Genomic DNA, 26,513 nt, shown 5'->3' with positions numbered 1-26,513 from the left:
AAAGTCTGACCTTTTCCATCGGAAATTCCGATCGTGTGTACGAGGCACAAGAATGATATTTTGACCTTTTTCTTATACTATGCCTTTTGAAATTGCTTTACAGCAGGAGACAAGCAGCGTAGATACGGCTTACTACAGCGACACAGAAATCTATGATGTACCAAGGCCTGGGGTAAGACCGCTGTTTTGTCTCTTGCATAAACTAGCCCATATATTAGATATCCAAATTATGCCATAATAAACAATGAACTCTCATAATTCCCAAATCAAAGCTTTCAGGAATTTAGGGCCAGATTCACGTAGAAGTGCGGCGGCGTAATGTATGGTAGATACGTTACACCGCCGCAAGTTTTCATCGCAAGTGCCTGATTAACACAGCACTTGCAATGGAAACCTACGCCGGCGGCCTCCGGCGTAAGCCTGCGTAATTCAAAGGGGCGTGTGCCATTTAAATTGGGCGCGCTCCCGCGCCGGACCTACTGCGCATGCTTTGCGCGAAGTGACGTCATTTTTTCGAACGGCGACGTGCGTAGCGTACTTTCGTATTCCCGGACGTCTTACGCAAGAAGGAAAAATTTTAAAATTTCGACGCGGGAACGACGGCCATACTTTATACAGCACATACGTTTGCTGTGTAAAGTTAGGGCACCAAAAACGACGACTAACTTTGCGACGGGAAACTAGACTAGCAGCGACGTAGCGAACGCGAAAAAACCGTTGTGGATCGCCGTAACTCCTAATTTGCAAACCCGACGCTGGTTTACGACGCGAACTCCCCCCAGCGGCGGCCGCGGTATTGCATCCTAAGATCCGACAGTGTAAAACAATTACACCTGTCGGATCTAAGGGCTATCTATGCGTAACTGATTCTATGAATCAGTCGCATAGATACTCTGAGAGATACGACAGAGTATCTCTTTTGTGAATCTGGGCCATAATTTTTACACTCTATAACAGGGTCTTATTGCAAAGAATCCATAAAAAACGGCGTTGGTATTGAGAATTTAACAATTGGCATCCAATATTCTATTGTTTCCCCAAAACTTTGTGGCACAGCTGAATAAATTGCCTGTTTGCAATTGCTTATACCAAGATCAATCACAAATTGCTAAATATACGGCCACTATTAGAGAGATATCACAGTAGAGTAGATTACAGATCGCTAGAAAGGGAAAAATGTCCCACCATGTACAACTGGTCTGAGTGGGTTTAGTGTGTGGCAACTAACGTGACTATATTAAAGGGGTGGTTCACCCTAAAAACTACATTTTCTTATTCCACTGCCCCCCCACATTACAATCCGATTAAGGCTCTTATTATTTTTTTCATGCTGTACATACCTTAGTACAGCATATTCACCCGTGCATCCGGGTTGCGAGTCCCGCGGGAGTGGGCGTTCCTCACATGCCGGTTATTGACGTTTTGCCCAAAAACGAGCTCCCCCCGTCGCGTAAGCCGCGTCACAGTTGGCGAAAGGAGCCGAACGGCGAGTCGGCGCTATACTGCGCATGCGCATCGCCGTTCGGCTCCTTTCGCCAATCGTGACGCGGCTTACGCGACGGGGGGGGCTCGTTTTTGGGCAAAATGTCAATCACACACATGTGAGGAACGTCCACTCCCGCGGGACTCGCAACCCGGATGCAAGGGTGAATATGCTGTACTAAGGTATGTACAGCATGAAAAAAATAATAAGAGCCTTAATCGGATTGTAATGTGGGGGGGCAGTGGAATAAGAAAATGTAGTTTTTAGGGTGAACCACCGCTTTAAATGTAATGATTTCACTTTTTAAATTAATGTCTTTCTGATTTCCGTAGCTTAATCGTATATCGCAAGATTCTACTGAGGAGGAGGAGGAGGAACGCTTTGATTCCCCAGATGAGAACGTCTATATGTGCATGGACCAAATGTAAGCATAGCTTTGTATCTTTTGTAGAGAGAAAAGGGCTGATATCAGGAAAAAGATTTTTTCTAATAATTTCAAGATAAACTGTATTTTATTTTTAGGGAATATAAGCTTTACAATTTTATATTTTATTTATAGGGACTGAATGATTTAAAGAGGAGTTGGCAACCTCCATAAGTCCCCTTCGCATATTGTTTTTTGTTCTCTGTTTTTGATCTGTTCAGATGATCATCCCCCTTCAAAAGTGGTCAGCTCAGCTGCTTGATGCCTGCCACGGTCACATAAATGTGTATATAAACTAGTGTTTATCCATATGATGGGCAGGAAAGGCTGAGACAGGAATTTGTGATTTTTGGAGTCTAAACAAAGTTCTTAATGGAAGATAATAGATTCATTTTTTCTTTCTTGACAGACCATCACCACAAGACTCTTTCGAAGACTCAGAGACAAATATTGGGGACTCAACAGGCCAAACGCAGAACCCCGTGGATGAACAGAAGAGCTGGTAAGAATAAGTAGTGTACAGGATGGTGGGGAAATTTGATATACAAATTAGACAGTAAGATGGAAATTTGCCTAGAAAATAACATGACTTCAACATCCAAACACCTCCCATCTTTCCAACCAGGGCTCAAGTCCTGCGGGAACGCATGGGAACGGAGTTCCTGCACTTTTTTCACAGCAGGAACGCAGTTCCCTTTGCAGGACTAGAGCAGCCGAGAGTAGCCGAGCCACCCGAACCAATCCTTCACTAAGCGGCGATGTCCAGCTCGAGTCACTGTCAGGGGCAGGTGAACCTTAGTAATCCTTTATGATACTGGCCGCTTCCTGTATATGAATTCATCAGGTAGTGTACGGGTATTCCGTCACTTCCTCTATGCCGCAATGTCTCCTGGGAGCTTTTGTCATTGTTCCCAGGAGACATTGCGGAGGTCTGCCGCGAGTTAACGCAGGATTTAGAAAGAACATGCGGTTTTGTTAATATACATATGAGCGTATCATTTTTTTTTTGGTGGGGGAGTGGATCTTGGGTGGGAGTTCCCACACTTTTTTCCCTAGGACTTGACCCCTGTTTCCAACCATGAACATGATATCACATTAAACTATGCAGAGATGTGGCTTAAAGAAGGATCTATCATTTTTTTTTTTTACAGTTCTTTACCCTGTTACATAGTACATTGTCCTGAGACAAGCAACGGCAAAAGCGATGCATAGGCTAACATGACCTCACTCCCTCTGCATTTCTCTTGTCATTGCTTGTCTTGAGAAAGTGCTCACAACTGAGGCAAGCCTAGGTATGAATCAGCTGCCTCATGACTATTGTTGCATTGGCTGCAGCAAGAGGAAAGAGGGAAGGGGGCTGCTCGGATCTCATAACTATGGTTGGAAAGCACTTCGAAACATGGGACAAAGAACTACAAGTACTATTGAGGGAGGGGGGGGGGGGGTGTACACAGAACTGTAAAAATTATAATGAAATATCTTGTTAAAGGAGGGTTTGTGACTTTACAGCAGACTGATTACTGCAATGGAAGATATTCTGGTCCTTGTAAACACCTAGAGAGGTATCTTAAACCTAATACTGCGTAATATACATGGACACAAACATCCCCTAACACCAGCCAGCCTGATTAATGCCTATTTGTAACATGAAAACAAATTTAAAAAAAACAGAGATCTCAGTTGCCCCATGCCTTACTTTAAGACGAGGATCCTTCAGAAAGCGTGGCCCTTGGGGGGTTGTAAATGACAGGTTGGGCTCACAAGAAATGGGCAAGTCTTGTTCTGCCGTCTTGTTCTGCCCAAAGAGGACTGCTAGTGTTAGAACATGGAGAGAGTAAGTAGAACTCAGCAGGGCATGAGCGGAAATAAGACTAAAAATAATTAAAATAAAGATATACTTTAGAGGTATTGAGAAAAAGTGTCCGTCATTTCCAGCCAGCCGGTACAAAAGAGCCCTGGGGCCATCCTAAAAGAAACCCATGAGACTAAATTCTGACTTTTAAAGTCAGAATTCTGTATTGCATTTAAAAGTTAGAATCCTGATATTGAAAGTCAGATTACTAAGATTAAACATCAGAAATCTAAGATTAAAAGGAAGAAATCAGAGATTGAAGACCTCCAGCAAGCCAGTATAGAAGAACCCTACGAAAGAATCCTAAAAAACATTTATTAAACAAAAGTTTGAATTTTAAAGTCAGAATTCTTTAATACATTTAAAAGTTAGAATCTTGATATTGAACGTCAGAATTCTAAGATTAAATCAGCACACTGTTGATCTCAGCAGCCAGCTTTCTCTTCCTGACTTGACCTGCTCAAATCTACCATAATAATACTCTTCCTAAATGCCCCATAACCAGTAGGTTAAACATCATAAATCTGAGATCAAAGACTTCCATCCAGGCGGTAGAGAAGAGCCCTACGAAAGAGCCCTGGGGCCATCCTAAAAGAAATTTATGAAACAAAATTCTGACTTTTAAAGTCAGAATTCTGTATTGCATTTAAAAGTCAGAATTCTGAAATATAAAGTCAGAATTCTAAGATTAAATCAGCACACTGTTGATCTCAGCAGCCAGCTTTCTCTTCCTGACTTGACCTGCTCAAATCTACCATAATAATACTGGGGGTAATCCACAAAAGGGATACGCCGGCGTATCTACTGATACGCTGTCGTATCCCTGTTTCTATCTATGGAACTGATCCACAGAATCAGTTTACCATAGATAGGCAGAAGATCCGACATGTGTAATTGAATTACACTGTCGGATCTTAAGGATGCAATTCTAGGCCGGCCGCTAGGTGGCGAGGCCATTGCGGCCGGCCTAGAATATGCAAATGAACACTTACGGCGATCCACGAACGTTTCGACGGGCCCGTCGCGCTAAATCTACGTCGTTTACGTCGAGTTACGCCGCGTAAAAATAGGGCTGAGTCCTATTTGACTAAGCCCTATTAAGTATGGCCGTCGTTCCCGCGTCGAAATTTGAAACTCTACGTCGTTTGCGTAAGACGTTCGTGAATGGCGCTGATGTACACATATTCGCCAGCACACCAAGGATCATTGAAAAAACGTCCAAAAATGTAATGCATAATAGCGATCCAAAAGCAATGTTTCGAGGTCACGCAGGACCTCTTCATCATCTTTTGCCTGACGAAGAGGTCCTGCGTGACCTCGAAACGTTGCTTTTTGGATCGCTATTATGCATTAAATTTTTGGACGTTTTTTCAATGATCCTTGGTGTGCTGGCGAATATGTGTACATAATTTGCTTTCCGGTTCCCAGCTGGTGATCGTTTCAGCACCCTTTAACTTATTGGCCATTTTCCTGGAAGGTGTGCAGTTGGAATATTTTGTGTTCGTGAATGGCGCTGGACGCCATTTACGTTAACGTCTAAGCAAATGACGTCGGAGCGACGTCAGTTAGCGCAATGCACGTCGGGTAAGTTACCCGACGGAGCATGCGCAGTACGTCCGGCGCGGGAGCGCGCCTAATTTAAATGGGACTCGCCCCATTAGATTCGGCACGCCTTGCGCCGGACGGATTTGAGTTACACTGCCGCAAATTTCCAGGTAAGTGTGTTGTGGATCGATACCTAACTTAGGAAATTTGCGGCAGTGTAACTTAAATCACTTAAGTTACGTTGCGCTGCGGGGCTGGGGATTTGGCCCACTCTTCCTAAATGCCCCATAACCAGTAGAGTAGGATGGCAAGCACCTGGGAATGTAACTCATGTTCACGTTTCCTTTACAGTTCAGAGGAGCAGAACAACCACTGTCCACCAAAACCTCCCCGGAATTCCAGAACTATAGAACCAGACAGGTCCCCAAAACCGCAGGGAAGTCAGCTGAAGAGAGCTTACATTCTGAAAATGGTGTTGTAAGTAAATTCTCTAGAGCTGGCATAATTCTACATAAAATAAAGGACAGTGTTGCTCATTGTTAAAATATATCTAAAGCCAATAAGTAGGACAGTAATAGAGTCTCTGTATTAAAAAAAATTTACAGTATAGATGTTGGATCTTAATATTTATCTGCTCTATAATGATGGCTGGGTAGCAGAATCTGGGACTTGCGTCTACTTTAAGTGATGGACAGACACAATTTGATAACCAGTTTTCTTTTAATTTTTTAGTGAACATGATTCTTCGGAATATGTGAAAATGTATCTTACCATCCCAACGGCTCACCTAAGGAACTACTTCGATCTTCAGGAGGTCGGAGAACGCTTATGGTAAGAACCGCATGCCAATATCAGAGGCTACATGATCTTTATGTTTTCCGTGTACCATTATTTTCTGTTATTTTCTTTAATTTAGTTAAGTGTCCATTTTCTCATAAGTGATTATCCAGTTGTAGTTGGGCTCTACCACACCCTCCTTTTGTGTTTTTACATAATAGTGAAACCTTCCTGCCATAATTTCTGACTCAATTCTCACCGACCTTTGGGTGTTCCAGTTCCTCCACCCCACACTCGCTCATCCATGTCTTTATGGACATTGCTTGTTGGAACAGGAAGGGGCCACAAAGTTGGGAGCATGAAATTGCCCAAAATGTCTTGGTATGCTGACGCCTTAAGAGTTCCCTTCATTGGAACTAAGGGGCCAAGCCCAACCCCTGAAAAACAACCCCACACCATAATCCCCCCTCCACCAAATGATTTGGACCAGTGCACAAAGCAAGGTCCATACAGACAAGGATGAGCAAGTTTGGGGTGGAGGAACTTGACTGGCCTGCCCACAACATGATAGAACACCATGATGAATTAAAACGAGACTGCGAGCCAGGCCTTCTTGTCCACATCAAAGTCTGATCTCACAAATGCTCTTCTAGAAGAATGGCCAAACATTCCCATTGACACACTCCTAAACCTTGTGGACAGCCTTCCCAGGAAAGTTAAAGCTGTTATAGCTACAGGGGGAGCAACTCAATATTGTTCCTTATGGACTGAGACTGGGAAGCCATTAAAGTTCATGTGCGTGTAAAGGCAGGCATCCCAATACTTTTGGCAATTTAGTGTATATAATGGCTCTATGTGCTGCTTCACCATGGCCCACTCTAAGCTCCCCTGTAAAGGCATGGCAAGAAGCTGATACTAGCTGTGGAAGCTGACCTCTAGGAGTATCTAAAAACACAAATTAAAGTGGTTCCAGTGGCACGGCGCCGCCCCTATTCCTGCGACCTGTCTATCAGAAATAGATAGATTCATCCATTGCATGAATCTATCTATGACCACCTCTGACACCCTCTATTCAAGCGCCCAGCCCCTTTTCGGGCACCAGGCACCAGAAATTACAGTGGCAAGGTATTTTTTATATCACCTGATTAGAGCCATAGGCTCTTATAGGCGTTAAAAGGTAAACAGCGAGCGCCATGCTGGACGCTCGCAGTTCATTAAGCTGTGTTTTAGGAAAGCGAATGAATATTCACTTTCCTAACACTGCATCGTCTCTCCGCCAATCAGGTGCTCGGGTCTGTTACCTGATTGGCTAACACAACAGGTGCTGTGATGGGACGCCATCCAATCCAGGCATCCAATCATAGAAGAGGACGGGAGGAGCGGGCGGGAGAAGACATCAAGGAAGAAATGGAAAACACCAATCGCCGCCGGGCAGACGGCGGGCGGGCAAAACAGTGGCAGCATTTGATTGGCACAGTGGCAGCGAGAGAGAGAGACAGAGAGACAGAGATTTGTATTTATTCATTAAATATATGAACACTGTACAGTATATATGCATTTACAGTATAGTATATCACACACATATAGTATAGAAATGTAAAATGTTCTATCTTTTCTTTAACAGTGTGAGTAAGTGGAAGGGTCCTGTAGAAATTGGCTGTGTGTTCCACCATGGTGATCACATCAATGAAATTAATGGATTTCGACCTGAAAGCAAAGATTTCTTTTTTCAGATGCTGAATCTCTTCACAAGAGACGAGGTAATCACTTTGTAGTGACACACATATTAGGAATTGCTGGGACACCTGGGAATTTGGGATTTTCCTGTCCACCTTTGCATGTTCTAGCCCCCTATAAAATAAAATAATAAAAAATGAGTAGGGATGGTGGGAACCCCTCATATTGGGCACAGCAGGTATGTAGACCCGGATACTCAGCACAGGGATGTGGGAATATCTCATAATGGGCACAGAAGATGTACAGACCCACCCGGGGCATAGCAGGTGTTCAGTGTGGGACCTCCTCATAATGGGCATGGAAAATGTACAGACCCAGGAACTCAGTGCAGGGATGGTTGGACCCCCTTATAATGGGCATAGCAGGTGTGCAGACCTGGGAACTCAGTGCAAGAATGTGGGAACCCCTCATAATGGGCGTAAAAAATGTACACATCCAGGAACTCAGTGTAAGGATGGTTGGACCCCCTTATAATGGGCAAAACAGGTGTGCAGACCTGGGAACTCAGTGTAAGGATGGTTGAATCCCCTTATAATGGGCAAAACAGGTGTGCAGACCTGGGAACTCAGTGCAGGGATGGTTGGACCCCCTTATAATGGACATAGCAGGTGTGCAGACTGAGGAACTCGGTGTGGGAACCCCTCATAATTGGCGCAGTAGATGTAGAGACTCAGTAACTCAGTTCTGGGATGGTGTTAACCTCTTCCAGGGAGGGTGGCAGGCCTTTATAATAGGTAGAGTAGCTGTGCAGGCCCGGGAGTTTAGTGCAACGATGGTGGGAACCTGTCATAACGGGCCTTGCAGGTGTGCAGACCTGGGAACTTTGGGGAGATTAAACATACCTCCCAACTTTTTGAGATGGGAATGAGGGACACCTATCAGCAAAAGTATGCAGGCATAGGACACACCCCTTGCCACGCCACCTTAAAGGAGAATTGAACAAAAAAACAAGATTGGTTAAACCCACATGTGCTTTTTTTTACTACAACTATTCCTTTTAATTGGCTCTTGGAATTTACAAATGCAACAATTTAGAAATCAGATGAAAGGTTTAGCACTGGAAAACACTTTTTAATAGATAAAAAGTGCATTTTATATACAACTATATAAATCAGACCAAAATGAGGAGGAATGAGGGACAGAGGGACATTGTTCCAAATCAGGGACAGTCACTCGAAATCAGGGACAGTTGGTAGCTATGATTAAAGGACTTATGTTCTTATGCTTATGTTGATCTCTAGCAAGTGATTAAAGATTCCATGCTGTGTTTTACTTCCTGTAGGTGAACCTGGTGGTCACTCGTAATATGAAAGCTGGAGTCTTCCACTTAGAGGGCTGCAACTGCGGAACTTCATGAGAGGAGCGCCACCTGGAGGAGGAAAGGAGCACATAAGGTATGTTCTGAATGCCTACATTTTTCTCAAACTAAAAAAATAAAAAAAGATACATAAACATCTAGGCCCGGATTCAGAAAGAATCTTGTATCTTTAGACAGGCGTAGCGCATCTCATATGCGCTACGTCGCCGTAACTTAGTCAGGCGAGTAGCGTATTCAGAAAGAACTTGCGCCCGAAGTTACGGCGGCGTGGCGTATATGGGCCGGCATAAGCCCGCCTAATTCAAATGATCCAGGCAGTGGGCGTGTTGTATGGAAATTAATCTGACCCCCACGTAAATGACGCGATTAACGAACGGTGCATGCGCGCGCATGCTCAGTATCACGTCGAATTTTCTCCCAAAGTTACGCCGGCTCAATGTTTAGTCGACGTGAACGTAACCTACGCCCATCCCCATTCACGGACGACTTATGCAAACGACGTAAAATACGACTCTGTTCCGACGTTTCCGACGTCCATACCTTAACATGACTTACCCCTGCTTTATGAGGGGTAAAGTTACGCCGGAACGACGCCTTACGTAAACGCCGTAGCTAAATCCGACGGGCGCAAGTAAGTTTCTGAATCGGCGTATCTACCTCATTTGCATATTCAACGCGGAAATATAGGGAAGCGCCCCTAGCGGCCAGCGGAAATATGCACCTAAGATACGACGGCGTAAGAGACTTACGTCAGTCGTATCTTAGACAAATTCTGGCGTATCTGATTCTTTGAATCAGGCGCCGAGATACGACGCCTCACATTCAGACTTACGACGGCGTATCTGGAGATACGCCGTCGTAAATCCTTTCTGAATCCGGGCCGTAGGGTCCAAATGAACCCAAAAAATTGCCCGTGAAACTTTTATAGCAATTTGCCATCATATGGCAGATATTTCATGCCTACATCCACCTGGTTTATAAAGGGACGAGACAGATGTGGACAGTCAGGGAATGTCACCTTAAAACTGACCATACAAATGCCAATTTGATAGAGCGATCAATCTTCCAATTCCATTTTTCCAAGTCCAAACAACTGAAAAAATAAAATAATGGTTTTCATTGGATACGAGGAGACGGGTTTTAAATTGCTCCGATCATAAGCAGTGGAAAATCAAATCTTTTAAACCACATTGAGGCTGTTAACGTACTTCTTATTTTTGGTTTTACAATTATCCGAATTCTGGTGATGGGTAGTTTTTGGCGATTACAATCATATCTTAAATTCCTGGTGAATATTAAAGGGGTTGTAAATGTTATGCATTAAGGTGAAAAAACATCCAACAATACCGGCCCCCCTCGTTTTACTTACCTGAGCCCGTTCACCTGCTGCGCTCGCCCCCCGACATCCTCCTCGCCACTCAGCCTGGCCGTCGATTGGCTAGAGTGGATGGATTGAAAGCAGCGCAGCCATTGGCTCGCGCTGCTGTCAATCACATCCAATGACGCGGCGCACCGGGGGGCAGGGCCGAGTGATATAGTGAGTGGCTATAGCCGTCGGCAGCATCACGACAGCGCCCCCGCAAGAACTAACCACCATGCAAGAGCGCTCCCATGAAGGTGGTTAGTTCTTGTGGGGAGGAGCCAAGACAGCCGCCGAGGGACCCCAGAAGACCAGGATCGGGGACACGCTGTGCAAAACGAGCTGCACAGTGGAGGTAAGTATAACATGTTTGCTATTTGAAAGAAAAAAGCAGTTGAAATTGACTAAAAATGTAGGCTTAGGGCCAGATCCTCAAAAGGGATACACCCGGCGTAACTGCTGTTACGCCGGCGTATCCCTGTTTCTAACTATGGAACTGATCCACAGAATCAGTTTTCCATAGTAAGACAGAAGATCCGGCATGTGTAAGGGACTTACACTGCCGGATCTTAGGATGCAGTACCGCATGCGCTGCTGGGGGCATTTTGTGTCGAAATGCCGCCTCGGGTATGCAAATTAGCACTTACAGAGATCCACAAAGCTTTTCAGCTTCGTTTTTTCTCCGTAAGTTTTAGTTTGCAAACGCAAAATTAGGGCTGCTTTTACAAAGTGTAAACTGTTTAGGCCTTGTAAAAGCAGACCCTTCTGTCCAGCGACGCGATTTTTTTTTTGTTTTGAATTTTTTTTTTCCCGCCATATCTTTTTTTTTCCCGACGCAACTTTATTGACCCGTCGCGATCCACAAAGCTCGGCGTAACGTAATTTCGCTTTGCACGTCGGGAAAATGACGTCACGAGCATGCGCAGTATGGCCGGCGCGGGAGCGCGCCTAATTTAAATGGGAATCGCCCCCATGAAAAGAGGAACGCCTTGTGCCGGCGGAATCTAAGTTACACAGCCAAAAATTTCTAGGTAAGTGCTTTGTGGATCGGGCACTTAGGTAGAAATGTTAAGGCAGTGTAACTTAAATGGGAGTTCAGCTTTAAAGGGTCAATCTATCCAGAACAAAATGTTTTCATTTTTTTGGCACATACCAGCGAGTTAGCTCTTTTTCTTTCTCTTTGCAACCATCACGCTGATAAAATGCGCATACCCTACACATCCATATTCATTGACTCCTTTTATTTCAGATATCTGTCCATTGGCATAGAGCTGGACCTCTCACAAGGACGGCGGGTCAATTCTGCTCCGGACTGTGCATGCTTTGCTGAGCAGAGAACCCAATTCTTATATATACAGTATAGTACATGTACTATAAAATAAGCGACCATTCCAAATATTGCAGCAAATGGTTTATGTAAGGTCAGTTATACAGGCCGTTCCATGCTGTGATTGATGGACCTACCTATGTGATGTCACGTTCCAGGGATACCACAGTCTACGTACAGAGCTACTCTGTCATTGCAAGTACATACATGTGTATGATCTACAGAAGTGTTTATATGATGTCAAATCTTGTATTATATTTAATATATATTTTATTATATGAAGTCTGATGGACAAATGATGTAACAGGTGATTTAATACTGTGATTTGTAATTCTTAGTTACTAGGCTTCCAAAGGTCAGCTATTGTTACAATAATCTGCCACAAACAAAAACGCAGCTTTATCGACCACTACGGACCAACATACAAATATTTCTTCAGCGTCTTAATGCGTCGTGAAAAAATAAAAATAAATTATATACCGTATTTATCGCGGTATAACGCGCTCCCACGTGTACCGCGCACCCCTTAAGTGGCCCCCAATCCTGTGGAAAAAAAGTTTTTTTGTTTTTTTTGTACTTACAGTTTTGGTGTCTTGCGCGGCGTCCATCGGCGGCCTCGTCGGGTCCGGCGTCCTTCTGCGGCTTCGGGTTTCCTCTTCGGCGGGTCGGGTGTCCTCTTCGTCGGGTCGGGTGTCATCTTCGGCGGGTCCGGTGTCCTCTTCGGCGGGTCCGGCTTCCTTCTGCGGCGTCCTCGCGTCCTCCCCGCTCGTTTCCCGCGCCGAGTTTGAATACTGCGCCGACATATACCGAGCGTAGTACACTCGTGTATCGTCGGGCAGGCTCGGCAACTGTCGCGCAGACGTCCTGTATGCTCAGGACATCAGTGCGAGAGGCGCCGAGACTGCCCGAAGATACACAAATGTAATGCGCTCGGTATATGCCGGCGCAGTATTCAAACTCGTGGCGGGAAAGCGGGTATCGGCGTATATCGCGCACCCACGATTTTGCCCTGATTTTCAGGGCAAAATAGTGCGCGGTATACGCCGATAAATACGGTATATTTATATATATATATATATACACACATATACAGCAAAACCTTGGATTGCGAGCATAATTCGTTCCAGAAACATGCTTGTAATCCAAAGCACTTGTATATCAAAGCCTTTTTTTTACAGGGTATAAAAGAGAAGAGAGGCATCTCTAAGTGTAGCAATAAGTTGCTAAATGTTGTACCTTCATTAAATGTAACCATATTGATACACTTATCCGACCAAATTCACATCGGAATTCCATTGGAGGAAAAGAGAACATGTTCTCTATGTAAACTCTGGCCCGGATCCACAAAGAACTTACGCTGGCGTATCTATTGATACGCCGCGTAAGTTCTAAGATGCCCCGTCGTATCTTTGTTTTGTATCCACAAAACAAGATACGACTGAATGTGGGCTCGATCCGACTGACGTACGTCTTAGTACCCCCAGTCGGATCTTAGGTGCATATTTACGCTGGCCGCTAGGTGGCGCTTCCGTTGATTTCCGCGTAGAGTATGCAAATTAGCTAGATACGTCGATCCACAAACGTACGTCCGCCCGGCGCATTTTTTTACATCGTTTACGTAAGGCTTTTTTCAGCGTAACGTTACCCCTGCTCTATGAGGCGTACGCAATGTTAAGTATGGCCGCCGGGCCAGCGTCGAATTTTCCGTCGTTTACGTTGTTTGTGTAAAACTTTCGCGAATAGGGCTTTGCGTAAATTACGTTCACGTCGAAAGCATTGACTATTTGCGACGTGATTTTGAGCATGCGCACTGGGATACCCCCACGGACGGCGCATGCGCCGTTCAAAACAAACATCATCTACGTGGGGTCAAGATGAATTTACTTAAAACACGCCCACATCTTAGTCATTTGAATTCCGCGCCCTTACGCCGACACATTTACACTACGCCCGCCGTAACTTACGGCGCAAATTCTTTGTGGATACGGAAAATACGCTGTAAGTTACGGCGGCGTAGTGTATCTGAGATACGCTACGCCGGCCTTATATATGCGCCGAGGTACGTGGATCTGGCCCAATGATGGAATTCATCGGAATTTCCGATGGCATACACACAGTCGGAATTTACGATGGAAAAAGTCCGACAGACTTTTTCCATTGGAAATTCCGATCGTGTGTACGGGGCATTAGAGGCTCCTCTCTTCTTTTTTTATACCCAGTTGTGACATGACGCTACTCTTATTCAAGACATCGCTTGTATATCAAGGCAAAATGTATTAAACCATTTTGCTTGTCTTGCAAAACGCTCTCAAACCAAGGTTTTACTGTATATATATTTGTTACAATAACAATTTTATATAAACATATCACTGCCAAATTAAATATTTTGGTCATATATCTGCACTTTTGTTTTGTTGGCATTTGAATTTTTTTTATTATTATTATATTATTAATATTTAAAAAGTTGTATTCCTCTATTTTTTTTCAATGCCTTTGAGAAATATAACAAGGGATGAGAGCACCAAAGAAGTAAAATTAGTAAAGTTGCTTTTATATATATATATATATATATATATATATATATATAGAGAGAGAGAGAGAGAGAGAGAGAGAGAGAGAGAGAGAGAGAGAGAGAGAGAGATATCCATCTATCTATCTATCTATCTATATATATATATATATATATGAGAAGGGGCTCACAATTTTCCCTGCATCAGGGCTTGACATGTTGTTGACAAAGTGACACATTTAGCCGGATTCATAGAGAGTTACGCCGGCGTAACTCTGAATCTACGCCGGCGTTACCAGATACGCTAAAATTAGGCTAAGATACGAGCGGCGTAAGTCTCCTACGCCGTCGTATCTTAAAGTGTAATTTTTAGGCTGGCCGCTAGGTGGCGCTTCCATTGAGTTTGGCGTAGAATATGTAAATGACTAGATACGCCGATTCACGAACGTACGTACGTGCGCCCGTCGCAGTAAAGATACGCCGTTTCCGTAAGAGATACGCCGCGTAAAGATAAAGCTGCCCCCTAGGAGGCGTAGTCAATGTTAAGTATGGCCGTCGTTCCTGCGTCGAAATTTGAAAATTTTACGTCGTTTGCGTAAGTCGTCCGTGAATAGGGCTGGACGTAATTTACGTTCACGTCGAAACCAATACGTCCTTGCGGCGTACTTTGGAGCAATGCACACTGGGATATGTATACGGACGGCGCATGCGCCGTTTCTAAAAACGCCAATCACGTTGGGTCACCCCCCATTAACATAAAACACGCCCCCTCATCCTCATTTGAATTAGGCGAGCTTACGCCGGCCACATTTACGCTACGCCGCCGTAAGTTAAGAGGCAAGTACTTTGTGAATACAGTACTTGCATCTCTGACTTAAGGCGGCGTATCGTAAATACGATACTCTGTGCCGCCTTAAAGATACACGCTCCTACCTGAATCCGGCTATAAGACGCCTTTCATACTGAAGACCGCCCCGTGCTAGCGCTGCTCTTTTAAGCGACAGAAACGGTGCTTTTAACCCCAAAGGAGTTAACAAGGTTAAAAGCGCCACTGCCGAAGCGCTTTGGAGGTGCTTTGGCAGCGCTGCCCATTGATTTCAATGGCAGGGGTGGTGTATACATCGCTCCCGCACCGCCCCAAAGACGCTGCTTGCAGGACTTTTTTTTTTTCCTCCTGCAAGCGCACCGTCCCAGTGTGAAAGCACTCAGGCTTTCACACTACGGAGGCTTGAGAGGTTCTTTTTAGGCGCTATTTTTAGCGCTAAAACGCATGAAAATCACCTTCAGTGTGAAACGGGGCTAAAAGATATCCTTATTCCAAACATAATCCATCCACATCCACTACTTAATGGCCCTGTAATATATTTGTTATTAAATTGTTAGTGCTTTTCTGTCTGCTTAATGTTCTCGATGAACTTCCGAGCCTCTCCTTTTCCACCCTTCACTTGTTTGAAACAAGCAACGCATGTTAGTTAGGATCATGTGCACTGCTCTATGCACACTACAAATCCTGTAGTCCAAAGCCCATAGGACTGTATATAGGAAAGTAGAGGAGCAAACAAAAAAAAAAGGCTGTGAGCAACACAAGAGACTTTGATTTAAAGTGGAGTTCCACCCATAAATATAACATTACATCAGTAGTTTTAAAAAAATGTCATTAGTCCTTTACGGAAATTTTTTTTTTTTTTAGATGCCTTCAAAGTGTTGTTGCTAGGCAGAATAGTTAATCTTCCCACTTCCTGCACCTAGGTGCTTAATGCTTCCTAACCTACACCGCACAGACTCCTGGGAATGTAGTGGGTGTAACTTTCCAGGAGTCTGTGCACTCCCCAGTCTCAAAGAATCATGTGACTTGGACAGCACAGGTGCTGAAACCTGATCTGATACTGCTTGTGCAGCACTGAGCATGTGTGAGATCTGAAAGGCTGAATTCCAGGAAGTCATACAGTCTGGCTTCATGATGCCCACACTTAAGATGGCCCCAGTCAATTTCTATTTTATAAAGTGTCTAAATGCTGTAACAACCTAACAAAACGGACCTTAGTTTACAGACTAACTTTACTAGAATACATTAAGCTTGTGTATTACAGGGGTATTTATATTTAAAAAGTGAAATTGTGGCCGGAACTCCGCTTTAAGAATACATACTTGAATATGAATATATATATATATTTTTTATTTTATTTACTTTTTTAAATCAAAGTAGTGTCACTTTAGGTCCCCAAAGTCAAAATGATTTCACAAGTGTGGGTGCTGCTCTTAAAGTGGAGCTGTTCAAGGATGTGCGATTCTGTACAGCTAGTCAAGCGATTTAAACAAGTCTGCCATACAGGACCATCGCTCTATTACTTTCTGGTTCATCTGAAACGCCATCATCTCCTTGCTAAATGGATAGCAGTGCTTATGTGTTTTCTTTGTCCAGTGAGCAGCCTGGAGGAAGAGAGGCAACAGGGGAAGCAGAACAGGGCACAAGGTGCTTCCCCTGCATAGCTGCATGCTGTGGCAGAGGAGGGCAAACCACAAGACTAGCTGAACAGTTGCAAATACTTTAGCGTGAAAAATAGTATAAACATACATTTCAGCTTTATTATAATACAGGATTTATATAGCGCCAACAGTTTGCACAGCGCTTTACAACATGAGGGCAATTACAATACAGTTCAATTTTTAAATCCAAATCATTTCTTCTTTCAATATTTAATTGTATTTTTATTTTTATTATATGTGAACACTGTACAGATGTTGTATTATACCATTTATTTTTTGTATATAGGTCTTATTATATGAATGTTTTCAATGTAATAAAGAAATGTTCAAAACTTTTAAATGTTGGTGTTCTATTGTTTGAGCTATTCCTCATCAAAGCACAATAGTTAGTCCCGTTAACTCATCAGTGAAAATGCATCCTTTGAAACAATTTCCATTTCTTCCACAGGCGTGATAATACTGGATATGAAACCATAAAAACACACACACACACACACACAACAAAAGATGACTTTCCTGCAATACATAACAAGAGCCGTAGTATGATCCCTGCCCTGAAAACTGAAATTATACATTTCTTCCACTAGATGGCAGACTTCACCATATAGTTCAGGGGTGTTCAACATTTTGAAGAGCTTTCTGAAACTCCCTACCCCAATCTGTCCAGCCATCTCCTACTCTCTCCACTTTTAGGCGATCCCTTGTCTCCAAATATCATCCAAACCTCTTTGCTCCTCCCAAGACCACCTCCCCCTGCTGCTCTCTTGCTCCCTTGTCTCATCTCCTCCCATGCTTGCCTCCAGGACTTCTCCATAGCCTCTCTCCTATCCTCTGGAACTCCCTACCCCAATCTGTACAGCCATCTCTCCTACTCTCTCCACTTTCTTTTGGGCCATCATCCCTGACTGAAAACGTATTTCTTCAGGGAGGCCTATCCTGCCTTCAACTAATAACTGATAGGTAGATTCAGGTAGAGTTAGGCCGGCTTATCAGTAGATAAGCCGGCCTAACTCAGAATCTACGCCGACGTATGTTTAAGCGTATGCTCAATCAGAGATACACTTAAACATATCTAAGATACGCTTGCGCCGTCCTATCTTGGATTGCAATTTTTCGGATGGGCGCTAGGTGGCGCTTCCATTGCGGTCGGCGTAGATTATGCAAATGAGTTGATACGCCGATTCACAAACGTACGCCTGGCCGCCGCAGTCGATTTACGCCGTTTCCGTAAGGCCTTAGCAGGCCTAAAGTTTTTCCACCTATTAGGTGGAATAACAATGTTAAAGTATGGCCGCCGTTCGCCGCGAGATTCAAATTTTTTACGTCGTTTGCGTAAGTCGTCCACGAATCGGGATTTACGTTGTTTACGTCCACGTCGAAATCAATAGGCCCGTACGGCGTACTTAGCCGCAATGCACACTGGGAAATGTAGGCGCCCGGCGCATGCGCAGTAACAAAAAAACGTCAAAAACGTGAGGTCAAGCCTCATTACCATACAACACGCCCCCCTCCAAGACATTTGAATCCGCCGCCCTTACGCCCGCCCGCTTTAAGCTACGCCGCCGTATATTAGCAGGCAAGTACATTGAGAATCATGTACTTGCCTCGCTAACTTACGGCGGCGTAGCCTAAATTCCTTAAGCTACGCCGCCGCAAAGTTAGGTCATTGTACCTGAATCTACCTATGAATCTTCTATTTCTCCCATCACTTCATCCCTCAGTTACTACCTTTTGTTCCAAAAACAATATACAGAATGGCCAGGATTCAGAAAGGAGATACGACGACGTATCTCTGGATACGCCGTCGTAACTCTGAGTTACGTTGTCGTATCTATGCGACTGATTCATAGAATCAGTTACGCATAGATCTCCCTAAGATCCGACCGATGTAAGTGTCTTAGGCTGCATATTTACGCTGGCCGCTAGGGGGCGCTTCCGTATATTTACGCAAGGAATATGCTAATTAGGTAGATACGCCGATTCAGAAATGTACGTCCGCCCGGTGTCGTTTATGTTCGGCTTTTTCCGGCGTACAGTTACCCCTGCTATATGAGGGGTATCCTATGTTAAGTATGGACGTCGTTCCTGTGTCGAGTTTTGAAAATTTTACTTTGTTTGCGTAAGTCGTTCGCGAATAGGGCTGTACGTAAGTTACGTTCACGTCTAAAGCAATGACGATTTGCGGCGTAATTTCAAGCATGCGCACAGGAAAAAACGTAAAATACGCGGGGTCACATGAACTTTAAATAAAACACGCCCACATCATCCCCATTTGAATTAGGCGGGCTTACGCCGGACCACATACGTTACACCATCGTAAATTAGGGCGCAAGTTCTTTCTGAATATGGAACTTGCGCCCTAATTTACGGCGGCACAACGTATCTGAGATATGTTACGCCCGCAGAAAGATACGCTAATCTTTCTGAATCCGGGCCAATATGTATATATTCACCGTGCTACTTCAATAAGCATATAAATGGCAGCCAACACAACAGAATTAGATCAATCCTGCAAGTGAAAAACATAGAAAACAAAAAAGTGTATCGCTAAATATATTTGACAAATTAAAATAAATGTTAATTGGATAAAAAGGACTATAAAAAAATGAATCTTATAATCATGTAGTGTTAACACCAAGGTGCTCCAAAGTCCATAGTGAACGGTAAACAATGACAGTCTTGGTGAGATTCAAAATGTATAAAAATTCCAAAAGAGATGTGACATATTGTGGAATGTAGAAGTGAAATTTGATAGTAGATCCACCACCAAGGTATAAACTGGAGGCTTACCAGAGAAAGTGGACCTAAGTAAGCATATACCTAATAGGTCATGAGTGCTTATAGACTCTAGAGGATATATATACATCCTTCCTAGGGTTGTACATATATTTATACACTGTATAGCTTAGCTAGATCAGCTATTCCTATTGTTAGGCAATTTCTTTGTGCTAGCTGCAGTCAGGGCCGGATTAACAATGGGGCTGATGGAGCTGCAGCTCCAGGCCCCTTTCTCAAGATAGGCCCATTTGCCCCAAAATTTTTTTTTTCTTAAGATCGAATTTGGGGGGTTGTAGCTCGATGACCAGAGGTCACAGAAACCCCACATTTGGGGGTAGGTATGGGAAGAGCTACCCCACAACTGGTTAAAATATGGGACGGCTATCATTTATGGTTCCGGAGATACGGGCCTGCTTGCACAGCCTGTCAGAAGCTACATTCAGAGCGGCCAATATAAATACAAGCTGACACACTACAGCAGACTGATAGGATCACAGGGCTTATAATAATTATTTGTATATTACTCATGGTAATTAACCCCTTGCCACCCAGGCCAATTCTGACACTTCTCTACTACATGTAAAAATCATCATTTGTTTTTTGCTAGAAAATTACTCTATGGTGGTCTTTGCACTTTTTATGTTGCAGGGTACAGAGCTGCACGATTCTGGCTAAAATGAGAATTGCAATTTTTTTGCTTAGAAGATAGATCAAGATTCTCTCACGATTGTTGCGGCGTAACATCATCTTTCACATTAAAACAAAAAAAAAATGGGCTAACTTCACTGTTTTGTTTTTATGGTTTTTATTATTCATTGAATTGGGAAAATGCAGTGTGACATAACATATTGCAGCAATAGCCATTGTATTCCCTAGAGTCTCTGCTAAAATATATATAATGTTTGGCGGTTCCAAGTAATTTTCTAGCAAATAATATTGCTTTCTAACTTAAGAAACAAGTGTTGGACTTTAAGTAGTTAAATTTAGTTACAATGTTAGTTAGTTACAATGTTTCATTTTGTTTACAAACTTCGCAGACTGCCCAGATTTGTTCTTTACACACAGAAGTGTATCCCTTTGATCTAAGAAGGAAGTGTCAGTTACAATGTTTCCTGTTAAAAACTTGGCAGACTGCCCAGATATTTTCTTTTGACAGCTGAAAGTCTCTCCACTTGTTATATGAAAGAATCAGCAAACTCTGCATTGAAGATCGTCAGGGGGGTTGAATCGAGATCCCAATTTTTTTAACGATTAATTGTGCAGCTCTAGCACGGTATTTGCGCAGCAATTTTTCAAACATGTTTTTTTGGAAAAAAATGTTTCATTCATTAAAAAAACAGTTAGTTAGTTAAGTTAGCACAATTTTTTTTGGTATCCTAAGCGATGCTTTACATTTTTTTAGGTTACATGTTTAGAGTTACAGAGGAGGTCTAGTACTAGAATTATTGTTCTCGCTCTAACGATCGTGGCGTATGTAACCTGTGTGTATCTGGCTCTGATACTACCAGTGCCTACCCAGCCACTGTATCTCTCCCCAGCCTGTCCCCACACACCCTCTCACCTGCTGACCTGTGGATGGGGGAATCACTCCTGCAGTGTTATTGTGTTCTGCCAGTGCGTACAATGATCAGTGTTGCTAACTTTAGCTGGCAGCACTGATTGTTTTAAGAAAAAAAAACCAGGCTGGTTGTACTCAAGTTGATTAATAGATTGACTTGTGTAAAACCAGCTAGCCCATACATAGATTGACTATGGCTGGTCTCTGCATAATTGGCATAATTTCAATACATGTATGACCCGCTTAACCACTACTCAGTCCCTAAATATCCTTCCACTCCTGTACATAGTGCTCACTGTCATACTCTCCACACTCCTCTCCTGTACATAGTGCCCACTGTCATACTCTCCACACTTCTCTCCTATACATAGTACCCACTGTCATACCCTACACACTCCTCTCCTGTACATAGTGCCCACTGTCATACCCTCCACACTCCTCTCCTATACATAGCGCCCACTGTCATACTCTCCACACTCCTCTCCTGTACATAGTGCCCACTGTCATACTCTCTACACTTCTCTCCTATACATAGTGCCCACTGTCATACCCTCCACACTCCTCTCCTATACATAGCGCCCACTGTCATACCCTTCACACTTCTCTCCTGTACATAGTGCCTGCTGTCATACACTTCTCTCCTGTACTTAGTGCCCACTGTTGCACCCTCCACACTCCTCTCCTGTACATACTGCTCACTGTCATACCCTCCACACTCCTCTCCTATACATAGTGCCCACTGTCATACCCTCCACACTCCTCTCCTATACATAGTGTTCACTGTCATACCCTCCACACTCCTCTCCTATACATAGAGCCCACTATCATACCTTCTACATTCCTCTCCTGTACATACTGCCCACTGTCATACCCTCCACACTCCTCTCCTATACATAGAGCCCACTATCATACCGTCTACATTCCTCTCCTGTACATACTGCCCACTGTCATACCCTCCACACTCCTCTCCTGTACATACTGCCCCATCATACTCTCCACACTTCTCTCTGGTACGTACTACCCTCTGTCATACCCCCTCACTCTTCCTGTACATACTGCCCATTGTCATACCCTTCACACTCCTCTCCTGTACATAGTGCTTTTTTCCGTACCCTTTGTACTCCTCTCCTGTACATAGTGCCCACTGTTAGACCCTCCACATTCCTCTCCCTCACCTGCACATACTTCCCACTTATATACCGTCCATACTCCTCCCCTATGTCGCTTACCCACAAAAACAGTTATTTAAAATTATACTGAATATCCTCAATGTTACCAGCTCTAGAATGGACACACTTTTGTTAGTTCAACTAAAGGAAATATCAGTTCTCATATTTGTTCTGCCCCATTATTAGTACTCATTTAATTTTGTGATTACTACTATGATGTATAGAGGAACATCGGGGATCTCAGCTACTCTAAATATAGCACTTATATAAAAAAGTGGCCCTGAAAATATTTTTTAAATGTTGGCAACTGTGCACTTAGGCACTGCCCAAGGGCCACCGTCCACCGGACCAGTAGGGGGCCCCATGAGAGGCTCCTGGGATCCTGTGATAATAAAGCGGTAGTAAACTTTCCTGACATTACTACTTTTTAGAGGCCCTGGGGTAGGTTATGCCACAATGTACAAGTATGCACAGCATATTAGCACATTAGTGTACACTTCAATTTTCAGACTGAGCCCTCCAGTGCTGAGCTGTGATGAATCAGGCGGGGCCCGGGCGCTTCCATCTTCACCCGGTCTTCCTTCTGGGCTCTGTGCCTTTGGTCACTTGCCTTGGCTGGGCTGCGTTCATGTCATTCCCACGCATTTATTTATTATTTATTACACCCCATTCACACCTCCGTGACAAAACGCCCGACGCCGGCCGCTCGTGCCGCTGGAGGGGAGAATTCCCATTGCTGTCTATGAGATGGTTCACATCTCATAGACGCCGTACACCTGCGGCATGAAAAAAAGTCCCGGACCCTTTTTTTCAGGTGGCATTGGCGTTCGGCCATACAAAGCAATAGGAAGGATTTGTAAAAAAAAAGTTACACTATTCGCGGCAAAATACGCCGCGTACGCGGCGTTACTTGTCGCGGAGGTGTGAATGCAGCCTAAAAGGCCCCACCAAAATCCTCAGCACCAGGCCCATGATGTTCTTAATCTGGCCCTGGCTGCAGTGCTCTAACGTGTTGAATTGCCTGCATGCAGATAAGTTTTAACTGAAACATAGTACTCAGTGTTAGTGGACGTGTGCTATTTAATTGCACACATACACGGAGTTGCTGTTACTGCATGACATGTGTGCTATATAATTGCACATACACGCATTAGCTGTTACTGCACGTGTGTTATTTATTTGCACATAAACGCAGTCGCTGTTAACTACTTAACCCCCGGACCATATTGCTGGTCAAAGACCAGAGCACTTTTTGCGATTCGGGACTGCGACGCTTTAACTGACAATTGCACGGTCGTGCGACGTGGCTCCCAAACAAAATTGCCGTCCTTTTTTTCCCACAAATAGAGCTTTCTTTTGGTGGTATTTGATCACCTCTGCGGTTTTTATTTTTTGCGCCATAAACAAAAATAGAGCGACAATTTTGAAAAAAAAAATTTTTTACATTTTGCTGTAATAAATATCCCCCAAAAAATATATAAAAAAAAAATTTTTTCCTTAGTTTAGGCCGATACATATTCTTCTACATATTTTTCGTAAAAAATCGCAATAAGCGTTTATTGATTGGTTTGCGCAAAAGTTATAGCGTTTACAAAATAGGGGGTATTTTTATGGCATTTTTATTAATATATTTTTTTTTACTAGTAATGGCGGCGATCAGCGATTTTTTTTCGTTACTGCGACATTATGGCGGACACTTCGGACACTTTTGACAAATTTTTGGGACCATTGGCATTTTTATAGCGATCAGTGCTATAAAAATGCATTGGATTACTATAAAAATGCCACTGGCAGTGAAGGGGTTAACACTAGGGGGCGGGGAAGGGGTTAAGTATGCCTGGGTGTGTTCTTACTGTGGGGGGGGGGGTGGCCTCACAAGGGGAAACACTGATCTTCTGTTCATACATTGTATGAACAGAAAATCAGCATTTCCTCCGCTGACAGGACCGAGAGCTGTGTGTTTACACACACAGCTCCCGGTCCCCGCTCTGTAACGAGCGATCGCGTGTGAAGAGCGGACGTATAGCTACGGGCTTTCGCCCAGGAGAGCCGACCTGCCGCCGTATAATGACGGTGGCTGGTCGGCTAGTGGTTAAAGCACGTGTGCTGTGTTTTTGGCCATAAACTCAGTCGATCTTACTATACGTTTGCTGTGTTTTTGCCCATAAACGCAGTCGATCATACTGCACGTTGCACGTTTGCTGTGTTTTTTGCCCATAAACTCAGTCGATCTTACTATACGTTTGCTGTGATTTTGCCCATAAATTCAGTCGATCTTACTATAAGTTTGCTGTGTTTTTGCCCATAAACTCAGTCGATCATACAATACGTTTGCTGTGTTTTTTGCCCATAAACTCAGTCGATCTTACTATACGTTTGCTGTGATTTTGCCCATAAATTCAGTCGATCTTACTATAAGTTTGCTGTGTTTTTGCCCATAAACTCAGTCGATCATACTGCACGTTTGCTGTGTTTTTTGCCCATAAACTCAGTCGATCTTACTATAAGTTTGCTGTGTTTTTGCCCATAAACTCAGTCGATCATACTGCACGTTAGCTGTGTTTTTTGCCCATAAACTCAGTCGATCTTACTATAAGTTTGCTGTGTTTTTGCCCATAAACTCAGTCCATCTTACTATACGTTTGCTGTGATTTTTCCCATAAACTCAGTCGATCATACAATACGTTTGCTGTGTTTTTTGCCCATAAACTCAGTCGATCTTACTATACGTTTGCTGTGATTTTGCCCATAAATTCAGTCGATCTTACTATAAGTTTGCTGTGTTTTTGCCCATAAACTCAGTCGATCATACTGCACGTTTGCTGTGTTTTTTGCCCATAAACTCAGTCGATCTTACTATAAGTTTGCTGTGTTTTTGCCCATAAACTCAGTCGATCATACTGCACGTTAGCTGTGTTTTTTGCCCATAAACTCAGTCGATCTTACTATAAGTTTGCTGTGTTTTTGCCCATAAACTCAGTCCATCTTACTATACGTTTGCTGTGATTTTTGCCATAAACTCAGTCGATCATACAATACGTTTGCTGTGTTTTTTGCCCATAAACTCAGTCGATCTTACTATACGTTTGCTGTGATTTTGCCCATAAATTCAGTCGATCTTACTATAAGTTTGCTGTGTTTTTGCCCATAAACTCAGTCGATCATACTGCACGTTTGCTGTGTTTTTTGCCCATAAACTCAGTCGATCTTACTATAAGTTTGCTGTGTTTTTGCCCATAAACTCAGTCGATCATACTGCACGTTAGCTGTGTTTTTTGCCCATAAACTCAGTCGATCTTACTATAAGTTTGCTGTGTTTTTGCCCATAAACTCAGTCCATCTTACTATACGTTTGCTGTGATTTTTCCCATAAACTCAGTCGATCTTACTATAAGTTTGCTGTGTTTTTGCCCATAAACTCAGTCGATCTTACTATACGTGGCCAGGTGACAAATGCACCATGATAGAGACGGGTGCACCGCAAGGTAGTAAACCCAATAGCAGACTGCTGTGGATGGACAGGAAGCGTGAACCCAAGATTCCCCAGGGCGCGGAGTCTAAGGTTCAGCTGGTGTTCACCAGAGCATCTGGTGGTGAGGATGGTCTGCGCTGCAACTGAACCCAGGTCGCGGCCCCTGGGGTCCCCCAGGTCACGCTCCGTAGGGAGAGAGGGGAAGCAGTCACTGAGGACACAAGGGATGGTGATGGGTAAGCCGAGGTCGGGGCAACAGGCATACAAGGGCAACCAAGGGACAGGCAAAAAGGTCAGGGTCACAGGCAATCGGGAGTAGTCAGAGACTAGCCAAAATCGGTACACAGAAAGGTAAACGTAGCACACGGCAGACAGGAACAAGCTAACAAACAAAGTTGAACAGCAAAGCAGACCTGCAGTGCAACAGTTAATATAGAGTTCCTGGGATGGCCTGGGGTGGGGCCTTACAAGAAGGAGAGTTGATAAAAAGGCAGCCAGAAGAGAGTCAGGCCTCTAATGGACACATGACGTTGTTTGTTGTTCAGGAGTGACTTGACAAGAGGAATACGACATTTGAAGCCCATGTCCAGGATCCGTCTGTGTGTGGTGGCTCTTGATGCACTGACTCCAGCCTCAGTCCACTCCTTGTGAAAGTCCCCAACACTTTTCAATGGCCTTTTCCTGACAATCCTCTCGAGGCTGCGGTCATCCCTGCTG

The 26,513-nt window shown here is 43.8% G+C and overlaps 1 protein-coding gene and 1 long non-coding RNA gene across 6 annotated transcripts in view; both read left to right on the top strand.

Moving 5' to 3' along the window:
* Positions 1 to 12,372, top strand: part of PLEKHS1 (pleckstrin homology domain containing S1) — a 42,280-nt gene extending 29,908 nt beyond the window's left edge. For 2 of the 5 annotated variants that reach the window (XM_040361576.1, XM_040361575.1), the window contains 8 exons: positions 104 to 172; positions 1,816 to 1,907; positions 2,317 to 2,409; positions 5,656 to 5,781; positions 6,037 to 6,135; positions 7,706 to 7,841; positions 9,101 to 9,212; positions 11,746 to 12,372. In XM_040361576.1, coding sequence (XP_040217510.1) covers positions 104 to 172; positions 1,816 to 1,907; positions 2,317 to 2,409; positions 5,656 to 5,781; positions 6,037 to 6,135; positions 7,706 to 7,841; positions 9,101 to 9,175 — 690 coding nt within the window. In that variant the 3' untranslated portion in view covers positions 9,176 to 9,212; positions 11,746 to 12,372. The remainder of the gene's footprint in view (positions 1 to 103; positions 173 to 1,815; positions 1,908 to 2,316; positions 2,410 to 5,655; positions 5,782 to 6,036; positions 6,136 to 7,705; positions 7,842 to 9,100; positions 9,213 to 11,745) is intronic. The other 3 variants (XM_040361579.1, XM_040361577.1, XM_040361578.1) reach the window with 2 other exon arrangements.
* A 3,102-nt stretch (positions 12,373 to 15,474) lies between these two features.
* On the top strand, positions 15,475 to 17,159 carry LOC120910345. The gene is made up of 2 exons (XR_005741528.1): positions 15,475 to 15,935; positions 16,472 to 17,159. It is a non-coding gene; the product is annotated as an uncharacterized LOC120910345 (long non-coding RNA).
* The last annotated feature ends 9,354 nt before the right edge of the window (positions 17,160 to 26,513 follow it).

This window comes from Rana temporaria, chromosome 8 (genome assembly GCF_905171775.1).
Source record: "Rana temporaria chromosome 8, aRanTem1.1, whole genome shotgun sequence".
NCBI classification, from domain to species: Eukaryota; Metazoa; Chordata; class Amphibia; order Anura; family Ranidae; genus Rana; species Rana temporaria.
The sequence above is the reverse complement of the archived record's forward strand: the minus strand, read 5'-3'. Positions and strand labels throughout refer to the sequence as shown.